Source organism: Amphiprion ocellaris, chromosome 14 (assembly GCF_022539595.1).
Source record: "Amphiprion ocellaris isolate individual 3 ecotype Okinawa chromosome 14, ASM2253959v1, whole genome shotgun sequence".
NCBI lineage: Eukaryota > Metazoa > Chordata > Actinopteri > Pomacentridae > Amphiprion > Amphiprion ocellaris.
In genome coordinates, this window is record NC_072779.1 from 35484951 (window position 1) to 35501291 (window position 16341).

Genomic DNA, 16341 nt, shown 5'->3' on the forward strand with positions numbered 1-16341 from the left:
GCAGCCAATCACAACCTCTGACCCTCTACAGGCAGCCAATCACAACCTCCGACCCTCTACAGGCAGCCAATCACAACCTCTGACCCCCTACAGGCAGCCAGTCACAACCTCCGACCCTCTACAGGCAGCCAATCACAACCTCCGACCCTCTACAGGCAGCCAATCACAGCCTGGACCCTCTACAGACAGCCAATCACATTCTCCAACCCTCTACAGGCAGCCAATCACAACCTCTGACCCCCTACAGGCAGCCAGTCACAACCTCCGACCCTCTACAGGCAGCCAATCACAACCTCCGACCCCCTACAGGCAGCCAATCACAACCTCCGACCCTCTACAGGCAGCCAATCACAACCTCCGACCCCCTACAGGCAGCCAACCACAACCTCCGACCCTCTACAGGCAGCCAATCAAATCCTGGACCCTCTACAGACAGCCAATCACAGCCTCCGACCCTCTAGAGGCAGCCAATCACAGAGCTTCTAATGATGATGACATTAGATGCTTGTCTATGCTTCTAACCAGCCAATCAAAGAGTTTGTTGGTTCCTAACCAGGGAACAAACATGCTGTCAGTTAATTAATGAATCAAGCTGATGAGTTTTCAAACATAACTATGTGTTCCATTAAATCTGTAACTGATTTCACTGATTGTAACTTCTCTGATTTCTAATAAAGTTGTTGTTCCTCCCTGCAGTGGCGTGTTGTTCAGTGGATCACAGCTCGGTCCCTTCATTTATTTAGTTACTTATTGGTAGAGCAGGTTGGTGGTTTGATTCAGGCCAGACCCTGAACCCACCGTGCAAAGCAATAACATCCATGGACGTTCTGTTAGCGTTAGAGTGTGAACATATGAGAAACACACTGTGAAGTGATCTGAGTAACAATAAGGTAGAAAGGCTGTGTGAGGTAGAAAGGCTGTGTTTAAGTGTAGTCCATTTACCATTTTACACAGTTTTAGCTGACCTCCACCATGTTCTGGGGTTCCTCGGGGTTCTACCGGTGGTCCTCTGTAGTTTAAGTTTCCTGGAAACAAATCTTACTGAGAATCAGGGTTTCCTATTGTGACAAGAAAAAACTGCATTTTCAAAAGTTAAGGCCCAAAAGCTACAAAGGCTCATAAAGTTCCCATTAGCAAACATGAAGGAAGAATGGCTCTTTTCCTTTTCTAAGGTTCTAATGGCCTTCAGACACTGCAGGAGTCAGATATGATATGTTCCGAACAGACCAGTCATCCCCATGTATGTCTGGAATCTAAACCTGATCTTCTCCCATCTACAGCATAAACCCAGAGATCAGAGAGAATCTCAGACTCGTGCTTTCATGTTCTGCTGCTCCTCCTGACATCGGGAAACCTCTCAGCCTAAATCCGCTGATCTCCTCTGAGTATCAAAATGACATGGACATGTTCCAGATTCACCCGAGTCCACACCTGTCAAACTATTAATGGATCAATGTTCCTTTATTTGTTTTGGCCACTGGGGGCAGCAGAGTGAGTGTCCGACAGGTGAACCAGCAGGTGGAGTGATGAGTGTCCTGACAGCTCCTGGTGATCTCCATGTGGTTTGCTGTACCTGTCTTCACACCTGTATTTAGGGCCATGGCCAGGTGTTCTTGGGTGTTCTTGTAATTGGTAATTATGATCTTTGGTTTACATTTAGTGTTTATTTGTTTCAGAACTTCCTGGTCCGCCAATGATCCATCTGAACTCTAACTTCCTACCAAACCGATCAGACGCAGTTCTGGCAGCTGGCTCCGCCTTCAGCCTCAGCTGCCATGGTAACGGGTTGGTACACTGGTCCAGCTCTGCGTTCCGGCTGCAGTTTGAGGACAGTTTACCGGATCCAGTGCAAGTGAGCAGGGCGGACCCCCGACACACCGGGACGTACCGCTGTGGGTACGCCAACCGCAGCCTGGAACACCTGCACACCTGGATCCACCTGTACATCACAGGTAAGATGAGCTGAGGCCACGTCCCCTGTCAGTAAATAGCGGTTATTTAAATGTTAAATGTTTCCCATCATGCCCTCTGCAGACCCCGCCCACCCCTCCAGCGTCTTCGTCACGCCTCGCAGCAGCAGCCCCATCCTCAAGGAGGGCCAGGACTACCTGTTCAGGTGTCTGCTGACAGACCCGTCCCTCACAAACCTGACCCTCCAATCAGAGGACAGGGGGCGGGGCCTGCCCCCAGGCATGAAGGTGACCTTTGACCCTCGGAGTGGAGCACTGATCCAACACCCGCAGAGGTCGTTTAGTGGACGCTACACCTGTTCAGGTTGGAAGGACGGGAGACTGTTCAGATCCACACCTGTAGACCTGCTGGTGGTCCCCAGTAAGTCTGTCTGTCACCTGTCTGTCTCTTTACCTGTCTGTCTGTTTACCTGTCTGTCCGCTTGCCTGTCTGTCTACCACCTGTCTGTCTGTCTGTCTGTCTGTCTGTCTGTGTGCTCACCTGTCTGTCTGCCACCTCTGTCTGTCTGCCACCTGTCTGTCTGTCACTTGTCTGTCTGTCTGTCTGTCTGTCACCTGTCTGTCTGCTTACCTGTCTGTCTACCACCTGTCTGTGTACCACCTGTCTGTCTGTCTATCTGCCACCTGTCTGTCTGTCACTTGTCTGTCTGTCTGTCTGTCATCTGTCTGTCTGCTTACCTGTCTACCACCTGTCTGTGTACCACCTGTCTGTCTGTCTGTCTGCCTGCTCACCTGTCTGTCTGCCACCTGTCTGTCTACCACCTGTCTGTCTGTCTGTCTGGTTACATGTCTGTTCTTCTTACCTGCCTGTCTGCCACCTGTCTGTCTACCACCTGTCTGTCTGCAGGGCTGCGTCATCCTCCCTCGCTGTCCGTCAGTCAGGCTGAACTTGTCCGTCTGGAAGGAGAGCTATTTGAGGTCACCTGTCTGAGCAGTAACCCCTCCCACTTCTACAACCTCACCTGGACACACCCACAGATACAGGTGAGAGGTCAGAGGTCACCAGTGTGTCTGCTCCAAGCTGTGTGCTGATTGGTTGATTTATTTCAGAAACTGAATGCCACCATCAGACGTCGCTACGGTAACAACCAGCTGTACATCAACAGCACACTGAGCGTCTCCCCCGTCCACCTGCATCACAGCGGACCGTACACCTGTACGGCTGTCAACGAGGCCGGGGTCGCCACAGCAACCACACAGCTCACTGTGCTGGGTACGTAGACGACCAGACGACAGGACAGGTGATGACTGGCAGAGTGACAGTGACTCTCCTTTCTGTTCAGATCGGCCGATCCTGAGGATCTACCTGAGGCAGCCCGCTAACGGTAACACCACCAGCAGCTCTCTGGAAGCTAACGCTAGCGCTGAGGCTAGCAGCGCTAATGTTAGCAGGGTGGAAGCGTACGAAGGCCACGACGTGACGCTGACCTTTGTGATGGAGGCGTATCCTCCAATCAGGAGCCAGCACTGGACCACACCAGAACACATCACCAATGACAACAACACAGTGTACCAGGAGAGCAATGCTGCTAACGGCTACAGGTTAGCAGGCTAACCCCAGGCTAACAGGCTAATTCCAGGCTAGTATGTTAACCCCAGGCTAGCAGGCTGACCCCAGGCTAACAGGCTAATTCCAGGCTAGTATGTTAACCCCAGGCTAGCAGGCTGACCCCAGGCTAACAGGCTGACCCCAGGCTAACGGGCTGACCCCATTCTAGCAGGCTAACTCCAGGCTAGCAGGCTAGCCCCATGCTAACAGCCTAATCCCAGGCTATCATGCTAACCCCAGGCTAGCAGGCTGACCCCAGGCTAACAGGCTGATCCCAGGCTAACGGGCTGACCCCATTCTAGCAGGCTAACCCCAGGCTAGTAGGCTGACCCCAGGCTAGCAGGTTGACCCCAGGCTAACGGGCTAACCCCAGGCTAGCAGGCTAACCCCAGGCTAGCAGGCTGATCCCAGGCTAGCATGCTAACTACAGGTTGGCAGGCTGACCCCAGGCTAGCAGGCTAACCCAGGCTAACAGGCTAAGAGCTGAAAGGAGAGGCATTAAGGTGGTATTTGTTCATTTTTGAGGTGCTATTTGTTCATTTTTAAGGTGGTATTTGTTCATTTTTAAGGTGGTATTGTTCATTTTAAGGTGGTATTTGTCCTGTTGAAGGTCCGAGGCCAGTCTGCTGCTGCACCGGGTGCGTCAGGAGGATCGAGGTCGATACTCTTTTCATTTTTCAAACTTGTTCTTCAATGGCTCGCAGAACGTTGACCTCCAAATCTACCGTAGGAACCGTGTTTTGTCCTCGTCTGGTCCATGACCCTTACCTGTCTGAATCTACTGTAGGAACCGTGTTTTGTCCTCGTCTGGTCCATGACCCTTACCTGTCGGCAGATGTTCCACCTGGTGGTTCTTTGAGGTCGAGGAACATTTAAATCTTTTCTTTCTTCAGGTTCACCGACTGTCGCCATCTCTGTGGAAAACACCACTCTGACCTGCAGCAGCTCTGGATATCCGTTACCCACAATCCTCTGGCTCACCTGCCCCGGCGTCCAGCCCACGTACGTATGAGCAGCGCCCCCTGCAGGCCACAAACCACCTGAGGGTATCTGGACTCAGAATCATGTGACGTCTGTGTCTCTAGGTGCGCGAACGTCTCCACCAATCAGGTTCCTTCTGCTGGGGTGACCTCACAGGCAGACGAGGAGGTGAGGACACACCTCCCTTTGTCATCTGACGATGATGTCACCTTCGAGTGTGTCTCCTCCAACCTGGTGGGAGAGTCTCGTGTCGTCTTCAGTCCCAGTAGGTTTGATTTTAGACAGAAATCCTGAAGACATGAAGCTTTATCATCGATAATCAAACTGATCGATCAATAAATGAATATTGATCTGTCTCCAGGCCCTGAACGTCTGGTCGTCTTCACGCCGGCTCTGATTGGAGCTCTGAGTGTCATCGTCGTCCTCCTCCTGCTCCTATTGGTTGTCTTTTACAGGTGCAGACAGGTGTGTGAGTCACATGATTTGACTTAATGTTTCTTAGTTTAATAAATGCCATTCATTTATTTTTTTATTTATTACAGAGAAGCTCTTATTTATTCCTGGTTCTTCGTGCTCATGTTTCGGGTTAATCTCTTATTTATTCCTGGTTCTTAGTGCTCATGTTTCAGGTTAATCTCTTATTTATTCCTGCTGTGGTTCATGTTTAGGGGTTCAGCTCTCTCTAGAATCTTCTGACTGTGATAAATACCTGCAGACTGACAGTAAAGACAAAAAATCTGCTTCTTCTTCTACCAGCAACCCAAATACGAGATCCGCTGGAAGATCATTGAGAGCACTGATGGGAACAACTACACCTTCGTTGACCCCACCCAGCTGCCGTATAATCACAAGTGGGAGTTTCCTCGAGACAAGCTCCGCCTCGGTACGACTGTTCCTAACATAACATAAACGTTTCTTTAGCTTAGCCTCAGTACGACTGTTCCTAACATAACATAAACGTTTCTTTAGCTTAGCCTCAGTACGACTGTTCCTAACATAACATCAACATTTCTTTAGCTTAGCCTCGGTATGACTGTTCCTAACATAACATCAATGTTTCTTTAGCTCAACCTCCGTACGACTGTTGCTAACCTAACATCAACGTTTCTTTTGCTCCGCCTCGGTATGACTATTCCTAACATAACATCGTTTCTTTAGCTAAACCTCGGTATGACTGTTCCTAACATAACATCAATGTTTCTTTAGCTAAACCTCGGTATGACTGTTCCTAACATAACATCAACCTTTCTTTAGCTAAATGTCGGTATGACTGTTCCTAACATAACAACGTTTCTTTAATTTAGCTTCGGTACGACTGTTCTGGACACCTCAACGTTCTCGTCCCTCCAGCTGAACTCAGTTTCCTGGGGTCCGTTTCACGAAGCAGGTTTAGTGAAAACTCTGAGTTTGTTAACCCTGAAATGAGGGAAACTCTGAGTTTTCCGTTTCACAAAGGGAGGTAACTCAAACCAGAGACAGAGGGGTAACTCTAGCCTGTTTCACAAAGAGAGGTAACTTAAACTCTCGGTCAGTTACCATAGTAACAGACTCTATGAATCTAACCTGGTCAGGACCAGGTTTATCTCAGTAAACCTCGAGTTTCTCTCTGTCTCCTTCCTCTTTCAGCCACACACGTTATTTCATTTCCTCATTCATTCAGTCAGCTGGCGAGTTTTGGCGAAGTCTAGTTCTGCCATGTGTCAAAATGTCATGTCCTTTTATTAATGATCCAGTAGATGAAGGAGCAGCATTACTGCACAGAGAATTAAATATTCATCGGGAGATTGTTATCAGACCGTGCATAGATGTTCTCGCATTTCCGGACAGTTATCTTTTTGAACGGTACCATTTCATGTCACAGTCCATAATCTACATACAACCTAATCCGTCCTTACATTTACAACATGACCAACCACAGTCATGCTCTCACATCCCAGCAGATATTGTGTGTTGCGGTGCGGTTCTTTGCAAATGGAAGTTTTTTATATAATGTCAGAGATGCAGAACACTTAAGTAAGACAACTGTATGTAGGATGGTCAGAAATGCGTGTCTGGCCCTGAAACGGCTTTTACCATCTTTGTCGTTTTCCCTGGACATAAACCTGTCAGAGTTATCAAGGCTCTGTGTGTGTGTGTGTGTGTGTGTGTGTGTGTGTGTGTGTGTGTGTGTGTGTGTGTGTGTATATATATATATATATATATTGTTGGCTGAGTAGAAGTCTGTTAGTTTAAATAGGCTTAATTATTTAACAGAACATGATATGGATGCAGACATTTAGGCTGTGTGGGATAAAACCACTGCACAGTAAAACAGCCACTTAATATTTAGGCTACTTTACAATGTAGAACATGATCAAAATGAGGTAGCTCCATGAGATTATGCCGACGTCTTACCTGTTTTAAAAATGTTTTTATATTTCATCTTCATCTGCTGCCACATGCGCTTCTCCCCTGCAGGATTGCACTTAAATGAAATAACTTAATAGGCTACTATTCAAACAGTTTTCCTGTAATATTATTGTGATTTAAACTTACGCATTGACCCAGGCAGCAATGTTCTCCCACACCGTCTTCCTCTCTTTTGCAGCTGCAGGTGTTGCACTTCTTTCTAAAAACATGCTCAAACTCGCTATATAAGTGCATTAAGATTTCCAGTTCAAGCGGTGTTGTCCTCCGCTTCCCCGTTGCCATGGTGATTCGTCGAATCGGCGCTCCATTGATACTGGCTTTTCAGAGTTGTGGTGCACGCGCTTAACTCCAAGTGAAACTAGTCCGAGTTGATTGAACCAACTCAAATCAGCCGTTGTGAAACCGAAAACTCAGAGTTTTCTACCTCAGAGTAGATCAACTCAGAGTTCAGGGTTAAACTCAGAGTTTGTTGAACCTGCTTCGTTAAATGGACCCCTGGTCTTTCAGGTGCCGTTTTGGGCTCGGGGGCATTTGGGAAGGTGGTGGAGGCGACAGCTTACGGACTGGAAACCGACAACAAGGTCACCAGAGTCGCCGTGAAGATGCTCAAACGTGAGTCCTGGCGCCTTCATCTTCATCATCGTTAAGGGTTGAAGGATGTCAGGAAAAGCTGCTGCTGTTATGTCAAACAGTTGAAGAAGTAAAATAGCTCAGTGACTCCTGGAGTCCCAGAATCAGACTTAAATCAGACAGAAAAATAACAAAACAGGCTTTACCAAGCAGTAAAATAAATGTAGTCTGATCTTCATCATCCCCTCAGTCATCATCCTTTAATGATCTGACATTTATCTTCATCATCCTCTAAATAATGACGTTTATCTTCATCATCCTCTTAATAATGATGTTTATCTTCATCATCCTCTATTGATCTGATGTTTATCTTCATCATCCTCTAAATAATGATGTTTATCTTCATCATCCTCTAAATAATGATGTTTATCTTCATCATCCTCTAAATAATGACGTTTATCTTCATCATCCTCTAAATAATGATGTTTATCTTCATCATCCTCTAAATAATGAAGTTTATCTTCATCATCCTCTATTGATCTGACATTTATTCGTCCACAGCCAGTGCTCACTCAGAGGAACGGGAGGCTCTGATGTCAGAGCTGAAGATCCTCAGCCATCTTGGTTACCATGACAACATTGTGAACCTGCTGGGGGCGTGCACTCAGGGAGGTGATGATGAATGAATTATCAATGATCTGACCTCAAACACGATCATTTCACTCAGAAAACGTGTTTCAGATGATTTCATTCTTTGATGAACCATGCAGAGCTCTAACTCCACCCCTTCACATCTAACCCCACCCCTAATACTCTAAACCCGCCCCCAACCCTGTAACCCCGCCTCCTCATCTCTCACTCCGCCCCTCCAGGCCCCATGCTGATGATCACAGAGTACTGTAGCCACGGCGACCTGCTCAACTTCCTGCGGGCTCATGCTGATGACATCATGGCGTCCATGTTGAATGTGGACAACTTGGAAGACAAGGTGTTCTACAAGAACATGGCTGCCCAGAACGGCCGACTGCGGAGGTCTGGAAGTTCCTGAAACACAACTTTACAGTCCAGATGTCCACAATTAATACAGCTACACTATATTACCAAAAGTATTCGCTCACTCATCCAAATAATCAGAATCAGGTGTTCTAATCACTTCCATGGCCACAGGTGTATAAAATCAAGCACCTAGGCATGCAGACTGCTTTTACAAACATTTGTGAAATAATGGCTCGCTCTCAGGAGCTCAGTGAATTCCAGCATGGAACTGTGATAGGATGCCACTTGTGCAACAAATCCAGTTGTGACATTTCCTGGCTCCTAAATATTCCACAGTCAACTGTCAGCTGTATTATAAGAAAGTGGAAGTGTGTGGGAACGACAGCAACTCTGCCACCAAGTGGTAGGACACGTAAACTGACGGAGCGGGGTCAGTGGATGCTGAGGAGCATAGTGCCAAGAGGTGGCCAACTTTCTGCAGAGTCCATCGCTACAGACCTTCAGACTTCATGTGGCACCAGTGCACAAAGCAAGGTCCATAAAGACATGGATGACAGAGTCTGGTGTGGATGAACTTGACTGGCCTGCACAGAGTCCTGACCTCAACCTGATAGAACACCTTTGGGATGAATTAGAGCAGAGACTGAGAGCCAGACCTTCTGGTCCAACATCAGTGTGTGACCTCACAAATGTGCTTCTGGAAGAATGGTCAAAAATTCCGATAAACACACTCCTAAACCTTGTGGACAGCCTTCCCAGAAGAGCTGAAGCTGTTCTATCTGCAAAGGGTGGACTGATGTCATATTGAACCCTATGGATTAGGAACGGGATGTCACTTACGTTCATATGCAAGTCAAGGCAAGTGAGCGAATACTTTTGGCAATATAGTGTATTTACAACAGAAAGAAAATTATTCTATTACAATAACTTTGTAAAGGTTTATTGAAATTTGGCTGAAATTGAAAACATTTAGAACATGTCAGTAATGAAGTTGAAATAAATTTTAATAGCTTAGTGCAACCCTGTAAACCCCAGCTCTCTCATTTTAAATCACTGTTGTTCATTTTTCAATCTGAAGTCCTGCAAGACGGAGAGAGAACTCACAAAAGCTTTCTGTCAGGAAGATGAGATTAGATGAGATGAGATGAAAGGAGATATGGTGAGATGAGATGCGATGAGATGAGATGAGATGAGATGAGATGAGATGAGATGAGATGAGATGAGATGAGATGAGATGAGATGAGATGAGATGAAAGAAGATATGGTGAGATGAGATGAGATGAGATGAGATAACCCTTTGTTAATCCCACAATGGGTAAACTTCCATTACATTTAAGGAATGTAGTATAAAACTAAAAACAAACCAAACTATACAGAAGTACTACATATTAAAACAACATTACTGCACATGAAAGGGAACTGATAGAGTATTAGTACGGCTTAGGTTGTGTGTCAGTGGAAACATGAAATAGCTCATATTCTAGACTATGGAGAAACATAAATACTGCATAGTTGTACATACAAATCATACTAGTACTTCATCTCTGTGTACCTGTCATGTGTTGCAGTACTTGTACTTCATGTGTGTGTACCTGTCATGTGTTGCAGTACTTGTACTTCATGTCTGTGTATCTGTGCTGCAGTGACAGTGGGATCTCGTGCTGTTCTGAGTATCAGGAGATGCAGCCGTTTCTCAGTTCAGGACGATCACACCTGGGTAAGACCTGACCTGAACTCACCTGTAAACCTCTGGACGGACACACCTGTCTCACCTCCCACCTGTCTGTCTCACAGGTGGACACACAGACAATCTCTCTGTCAGTGACCTCATGAGGTTTTCTCACCAGGTGGCTCAGGGTCTCGACTTTCTGTCAACCAGGAATGTAAGAAAACACACCACCTGTCTATCTCACCTGTCTGTCTCTCACCTGTCTGTCTCTCACCTGTCTGTCTCACCTGTCTGTCTCTCAGTGTATCCACAGAGACGTGGCAGCGAGGAATGTCCTGCTGACCGACCATCACGTTGCAAAGATCTGTGACTTCGGTTTGGCCCGAGACATCTGTAACGATGACAGCTACATCGTCCAAGGAAATGTCAGTGTTCAGTCCAGACGCACTCTAACCTGTAAACAACAACAATAACAACAACAACAACAACAACAACAACTGAACAGCTACCGTACCTTACACTCAATAAAAAGTTTCTCTGTTGTTGCTGCCATAGCAACCAGGAGCCAATCACAGTGCACCACATCAGCGCTGACACATGTTCCAAATCCAGCGTGAAATAAATTTGTTATTGTGAAGAGTATCTTCTGATGAGACAGTGCATTATTATTGTTGTATAGGTTATTTTGAGATACCGCGCTCTTATTGTGAAGGCATGTCTCTTATTTTGACAGTCCTGGCTCTTATTCTGACAGTTTTTGGTCTTATTCTGACGGTTTTAGTTCTTATTTTGTGAGTTTTAGCTCTTATTTTTACAGTCCTGGCTCTTATTATGACAGATTTAGCTCCTATTTTTACAGTTCTGGCTCTTATTTTGACAGTTCTGACTCTTATTCTGACAGTCCTGGCTCTTATTTTGACAGGCCCGGCTGCCGGTGAAGTGGATGGCCCCTGAGAGCATCTTTCAGTGCGTCTACACACTGCAGAGCGACGTCTGGTCCTACGGAGTCTTACTGTGGGAGATCTTCTCTCTAGGTAACCATGGCAACATATCTTCTCTCTAGGTAACCATGGCAACATATCTTCTCTCTAGGTAACCATGGCAACACATCTTCTCTCTGGGTAACCATGTTGACACTGTTCTGGGCGCTACACTACCCATGACATCATAGTGATGTCACATATTTGCATCGGTCACATGGCTTTGCTCTCGTCTCATTGGATGAGCTTTCTGACCCCTCCCCCTCCCCTCTGTGTTCACCTACCCAGGTAAGAGCCCATACCCCAACGTCTCCGTGGATACCAACTTCTACAAGATGATCAAAGATGGCGGCCACATGCGGCGTCCGGACTTCGCCCCCGCTGAGATGTGAGCAGGTGATCAGCTGATCCAGATGGGTGGAGTCAAATGACTGAATGTGACACAGCTCACCTGTGTGGCAGGTATCACCTGATGACGCTCTGCTGGAGCCTGGAGCCCACCGACAGACCCACCTTCAAGGCGATTGGCCAGCTCATCAGCAGGCTCCTCCCCTCCAACAAAGAGGCGTCATCGCATCACAGCGAGCAGGTGAGTCACGTTCCTGAGCGCTCAGTAGTGTCTGACAGGCGTTAAAACGTTCCTGAGCCCATAGTATTGTCTGACAGGCGTTAAAACGTTCCTGAGCCCTGAGTAGTGTCTGACAGGCGTTAAAACATTCCTGCGCCCTGAGTAGTGTCTGACAGGTGAGGTCACGTACTGAGCCCTGAGTAGTGTGTGACAGGCATTAAACGTTCCTGAGCCCATATTAGTGTCTGACAGGCGTTAAAACATTACTTAGCCCTGAGTAGTTTCTGACAGGCGTTGAAATGCTCCTGAGCCCTGAGTAGTGTCTGACAGGTGTCATAGCGTTCTTGAGCCTTGAGTAGTGTCTGACAGGTGTTAAAACCGACTTGAGCCCTGAGTAGTGTCTGACAGGCATTAAAAAGTTCCTGAGCCCTGAGTAGTGTCTGACAGGCGTTAAAACGTTCATGAGCCCTGAGTAGTGTCTGACAGGTGTCAAAACGTTCCTGAGCCCCGAGTAATGTCTGACAGGCGTTAAAACGTTCCTGAGCCCCGAGTAATGTCTGACAGGCGTTAAAACGTTCATGAGCCCTGAGTACTGTCTGACAGGTGTAAAATGTTCCTGAGCCCTCACTAATGTCTGACAGGCATTAACTTCTTCTTCTGTGGTCAGGCGGCGTACCGAAACATCGACAAATGCTCAGAAGAAGAGGAGGAGGAGGTCGGAGGAGAAACGCTGAAGAGAAGAGAAGGAGAAGAAGGTGAGTGTTTCAGAAACTGTTCCAAGAAACACAAACACATCTGCAGTGATCTCACTTCCTGTCCTGCCCCTCAGAGCGCTACGAGGATGAGGAGGCGGACCCAAAGAACATCTACCAGCTGTCATGATCCGCTCGTCCAATCAGAACTCTCTGAGCACGAGCTGACGTCATGTGACCAATGAATAATGAACGTTCAAAATGAAGCTTATAAACGCTAACACAGCTGATTTACTGAGAATTTTACCAGAAAAAAATATATATATAATTTCTGAGAAGTCAAATAACTAACAACCTCTGTAAATGATTCAAAAATATCCACCAACTAACGTGTTTATTGTTTAATCTTTGAAATCAGTCATGAATGTAATCATTAATCAGTATCGTAATCTCCTGAACTCTGTCAGGTTCTGAGCTTTTCAGCTAAAATGAAAGAATAATTCTGTTTAAATATAATTAGAGGAACCTCTAATAGAACCTCTGTGACAATGAACCAGTGATTGTTTGATCAAACTCTGTAGATTCTTTAAATCCTTTAAACTAAATGAACGGATGTTTTTTATTAGTCGTCTTTCTTCTGTGCACCAAGATCCTCTGATGTTAGGAACTCATCCAGCTTCTGGGTTTACTAAATATATTCTGACTGACAGTCGACTGTTCGTCTTCCTGACATCAGTACAGGTGATCACAGGTGACCTTCTGCCTCCTCAGGTTGTAGCTCCAGACGTGTGCAGTTAGAGGAGATAAAGCTGAAGAACATCTGCTTCTAGGAGATGGACCAGATCTTTCTGACATCTGATCCAACTGAACAGTGATCCGATTGGTTTGACAGGTTATTGATCATGAATCTCTACGATGTTGTTCATGTTTCTGCTTCAATCTGGAGACTCATTGGTTTGAAGCAGCCTGTTGGAGCCACCAGAGCAGCTTCGAGTAGACCTCTGTGGTCCAGACTGGACCTGGTTTGGTCCTCAGGCAGTGAACTGAAGGTTTGATGATTCTTGAAGAGAAACATTTGAGGCTAATGTGCAGCTACTGACCCCAACCCTACTGATAACCAGAGGTTTGGTCTTCAGAGCTTCAGCAGGATTTCTGAAGACATCTGACATGTTCAAGAAGTGAAACAAGTCCAGGTGAGTCCAGTTTCTGAAGGAGCTAGTGTTCAGTTAGAAAGTTCAAATGTCCAGATGTGGCAAACATCTGGCAATGATCTGGCAAACATATAATAAACATCTGGGGAAAAATGACAAACATCTGGTGAACATATGACAAGTATCAGGCAAACATATGACAAGCATATGGCAAACATATGACAAACATCTGGGAAACATCTGGCAAACACATGACAACCATCTGGCAAACATTTGGCAAACATATGACACACATCTGGAAAACATATGGCAAAAATCTGGAAAACACATGACAACCATCTGGCAAACATTTGGCAATCATATGGCAAACATTTGGCAAACATATGGCAAACCTCTGGCAAACCTCTGGCAAACATATGACAAACATATTGCAAACATATGGCAAACATATGACAAACATATGGCAAACATATCACAAACATCTGGCAATCATCTAGAAAACATATGGCAAGCATATGACAAACATATGGCAAACCTATGACAAACATCCGGCAATCATCTGGCAAACATCTGGGTACCATATGGTAAACATCTGGAAAACACATGACTAATATCTGGGGACCATCTGGCAGACATATGACAAACATCTGGGGAACATATGGCACACATCAGGCAGACATCTGGCAAACGTGAGGAACATCTGGCAACCATATGGAAAAACTCTGGCAAACATATGGCAAACATATGGCAACCATATGACAAACATATGACAAACATCTGGCAAACATATAACAAACATCTGGCAAACATAAGACAAACATCTGGGGAACGTCTGGGTAACATATGTCAAACATCTGGCAAACATCTGGGGAACATATGGCAAACATCTGGCAAACATCTGGCAACCATATGGCAAACATCTGGCAAAAATATGGCAACCATATAGCAAACATATGACAAACATCTGGGAAACATTGACAAACATCTAGCAAACATATGACAAACATCTGGCAAACAAATGACAAACATATGACAACCATCTGGCAAACATATGACAAACATATGACAACCATCTGGCAAACATATGGCAAATATCTGGCAAACACATGGCAAACATGACAAACATGGAGAACATATGACAAACATCTGGGGAACATATGGCAAACATCTGGCAAACAAATGACAAATATATAACAAACATCTGGCAAACATATGGCAAACATCTGGTAAGCATATGGCAACCATATGACAAACATGTGACAAACATCTGGGGAACATTGACAAACATGACAAACATCTGGGGAACATATCACAAACATGTGACAAACATCTGGCAAACATATAACAAACATCTGGCAAACATATGGCAAACATATGACAAACATCTGGGGAATATATGACGAACATCTGGGGAACATATGACAAACATCTGGCAAACATCTGGGGAACATATGGCAAACATATGACAAACATCTGGGGAACATTTGAGGAACATCTGGGGAACATCTGGTAGTTTCTGGAGATGTTTTATTGTTTTCTAACGTCTGAATGTTTCTTTGTTTCCGTCTGTAAACCTGCTGCTCATAAAGTCACAGCAAGGATTCATTTAAGATCCTGCAGGTGAGCCTTGACCTGCCAGGTGAGTGCAGGGGGCGGGGCCTGATTACAGCAGATTACCTGCCAGGTGAGTGCAGGGGGCAGGGCCTGACTACAGCAGATTACCTGACAGGTTTATGTGGTGCACAGGTAGACTTTAGTCTAATCAGCAACAGCAGGAATACAGATGAGCCAGGCAACATCTGAACAACACCAACACTCACAACATTTTTAGAAACATATAAACATGTAAACATACAAACATGTAAACATACATATAAACATGTAAACATTATATAAACATGTAAACATACAAACATGTAAACATACATATAAACATGTAAACATACATATAAACATGTAAGCATTCATTGATCCATTATCCACCATTTAATCCTCCTCAAGGTCATGGGGGGCTGGAGTCTATCCCAGCTGAGTGAGGGTGAAGGCAGGGGACACCTGGACAGGTAACAGTCTATCACAGGTTCACCTGGACAGGTAACAGTCTATCACAGGGCTACACAGAGACAAACAATCACACCTACGGACAATTTAGATTCTCATCTAAACTAAATATTCATATAAACACGTAAACATCATCTAAACACATGGTTTGTTTGTGTCATGTTGGGATTGTAAACTTTCGTCTGAACAGTCAGAATAATTCTGATCCTTGTTCCCAGCAGCACAAACATCCTTCCTGATTATCAGCTGCTGTATTGATTAATAGCTGCTGTATTGATTAATCGCTGCTGTATTGATTAATAGCTGCTGTACTGATTAATAGCTGCTGTATCAGCAAATAAAAACAAGGAGTGACACAACCATGAGCACAAACACAGAAAACAAAAGAAGTTGTCACAACAACACCACCGAGCTAAAAGCTTGACTGAACAGCCAGGTCTTCAGCTGCCTTTTAAAGGACTCAACAGAATCTGAAGTGCGCAGAGACATTGGCAAAGCATTCCATAGCCTAGGGGCCACTACTTGAAAGGCTTGATCCCCTCTGGTTTTAAAGCGGGTATGGGGAATGACCAGCAATCCTTGGCCTGAGGATCTCAGAGAACGTTTTGGGTTGTAGCAATTTAAAATATCAGAGATATAGGCTGGAGCTTGACCATTCAGAGCTCTAAAAGTGATAACTAAAATTTTAAAAAGAATCCTAAAATGAACTGGGAGCCAGTGAAGTTCTTTTAAAACGGGGGTGATG

At 45.5% G+C, this 16341-nt stretch overlaps 1 protein-coding gene across 1 annotated transcript in view; it reads left to right on the forward strand.

Moving 5' to 3' along the window:
- csf1rb (colony stimulating factor 1 receptor, b) overlaps positions 1-13006 on the forward strand; it is a 31852-nt gene extending 18846 nt beyond the window's left edge. Inside the window, exons 2-22 of the mRNA XM_023281000.3 lie at positions 1677-1952; positions 2035-2331; positions 2818-2954; positions 3021-3183; positions 3254-3512; positions 4130-4245; positions 4413-4521; positions 4605-4765; positions 4862-4965; positions 5257-5383; positions 7417-7521; positions 8041-8151; positions 8352-8511; positions 10119-10192; positions 10270-10358; positions 10447-10569; positions 11067-11178; positions 11413-11512; positions 11587-11713; positions 12360-12447; positions 12522-13006. Of these exons, the coding sequence (XP_023136768.1) occupies positions 1677-1952; positions 2035-2331; positions 2818-2954; positions 3021-3183; positions 3254-3512; positions 4130-4245; positions 4413-4521; positions 4605-4765; positions 4862-4965; positions 5257-5383; positions 7417-7521; positions 8041-8151; positions 8352-8511; positions 10119-10192; positions 10270-10358; positions 10447-10569; positions 11067-11178; positions 11413-11512; positions 11587-11713; positions 12360-12447; positions 12522-12574 (2891 nt within the window). The 3' untranslated portion in view covers positions 12575-13006. The remainder of the gene's footprint in view (positions 1-1676; positions 1953-2034; positions 2332-2817; positions 2955-3020; positions 3184-3253; positions 3513-4129; positions 4246-4412; positions 4522-4604; positions 4766-4861; positions 4966-5256; positions 5384-7416; positions 7522-8040; positions 8152-8351; positions 8512-10118; positions 10193-10269; positions 10359-10446; positions 10570-11066; positions 11179-11412; positions 11513-11586; positions 11714-12359; positions 12448-12521) is intronic.
- The last annotated feature ends 3335 nt before the right edge of the window (positions 13007-16341 follow it).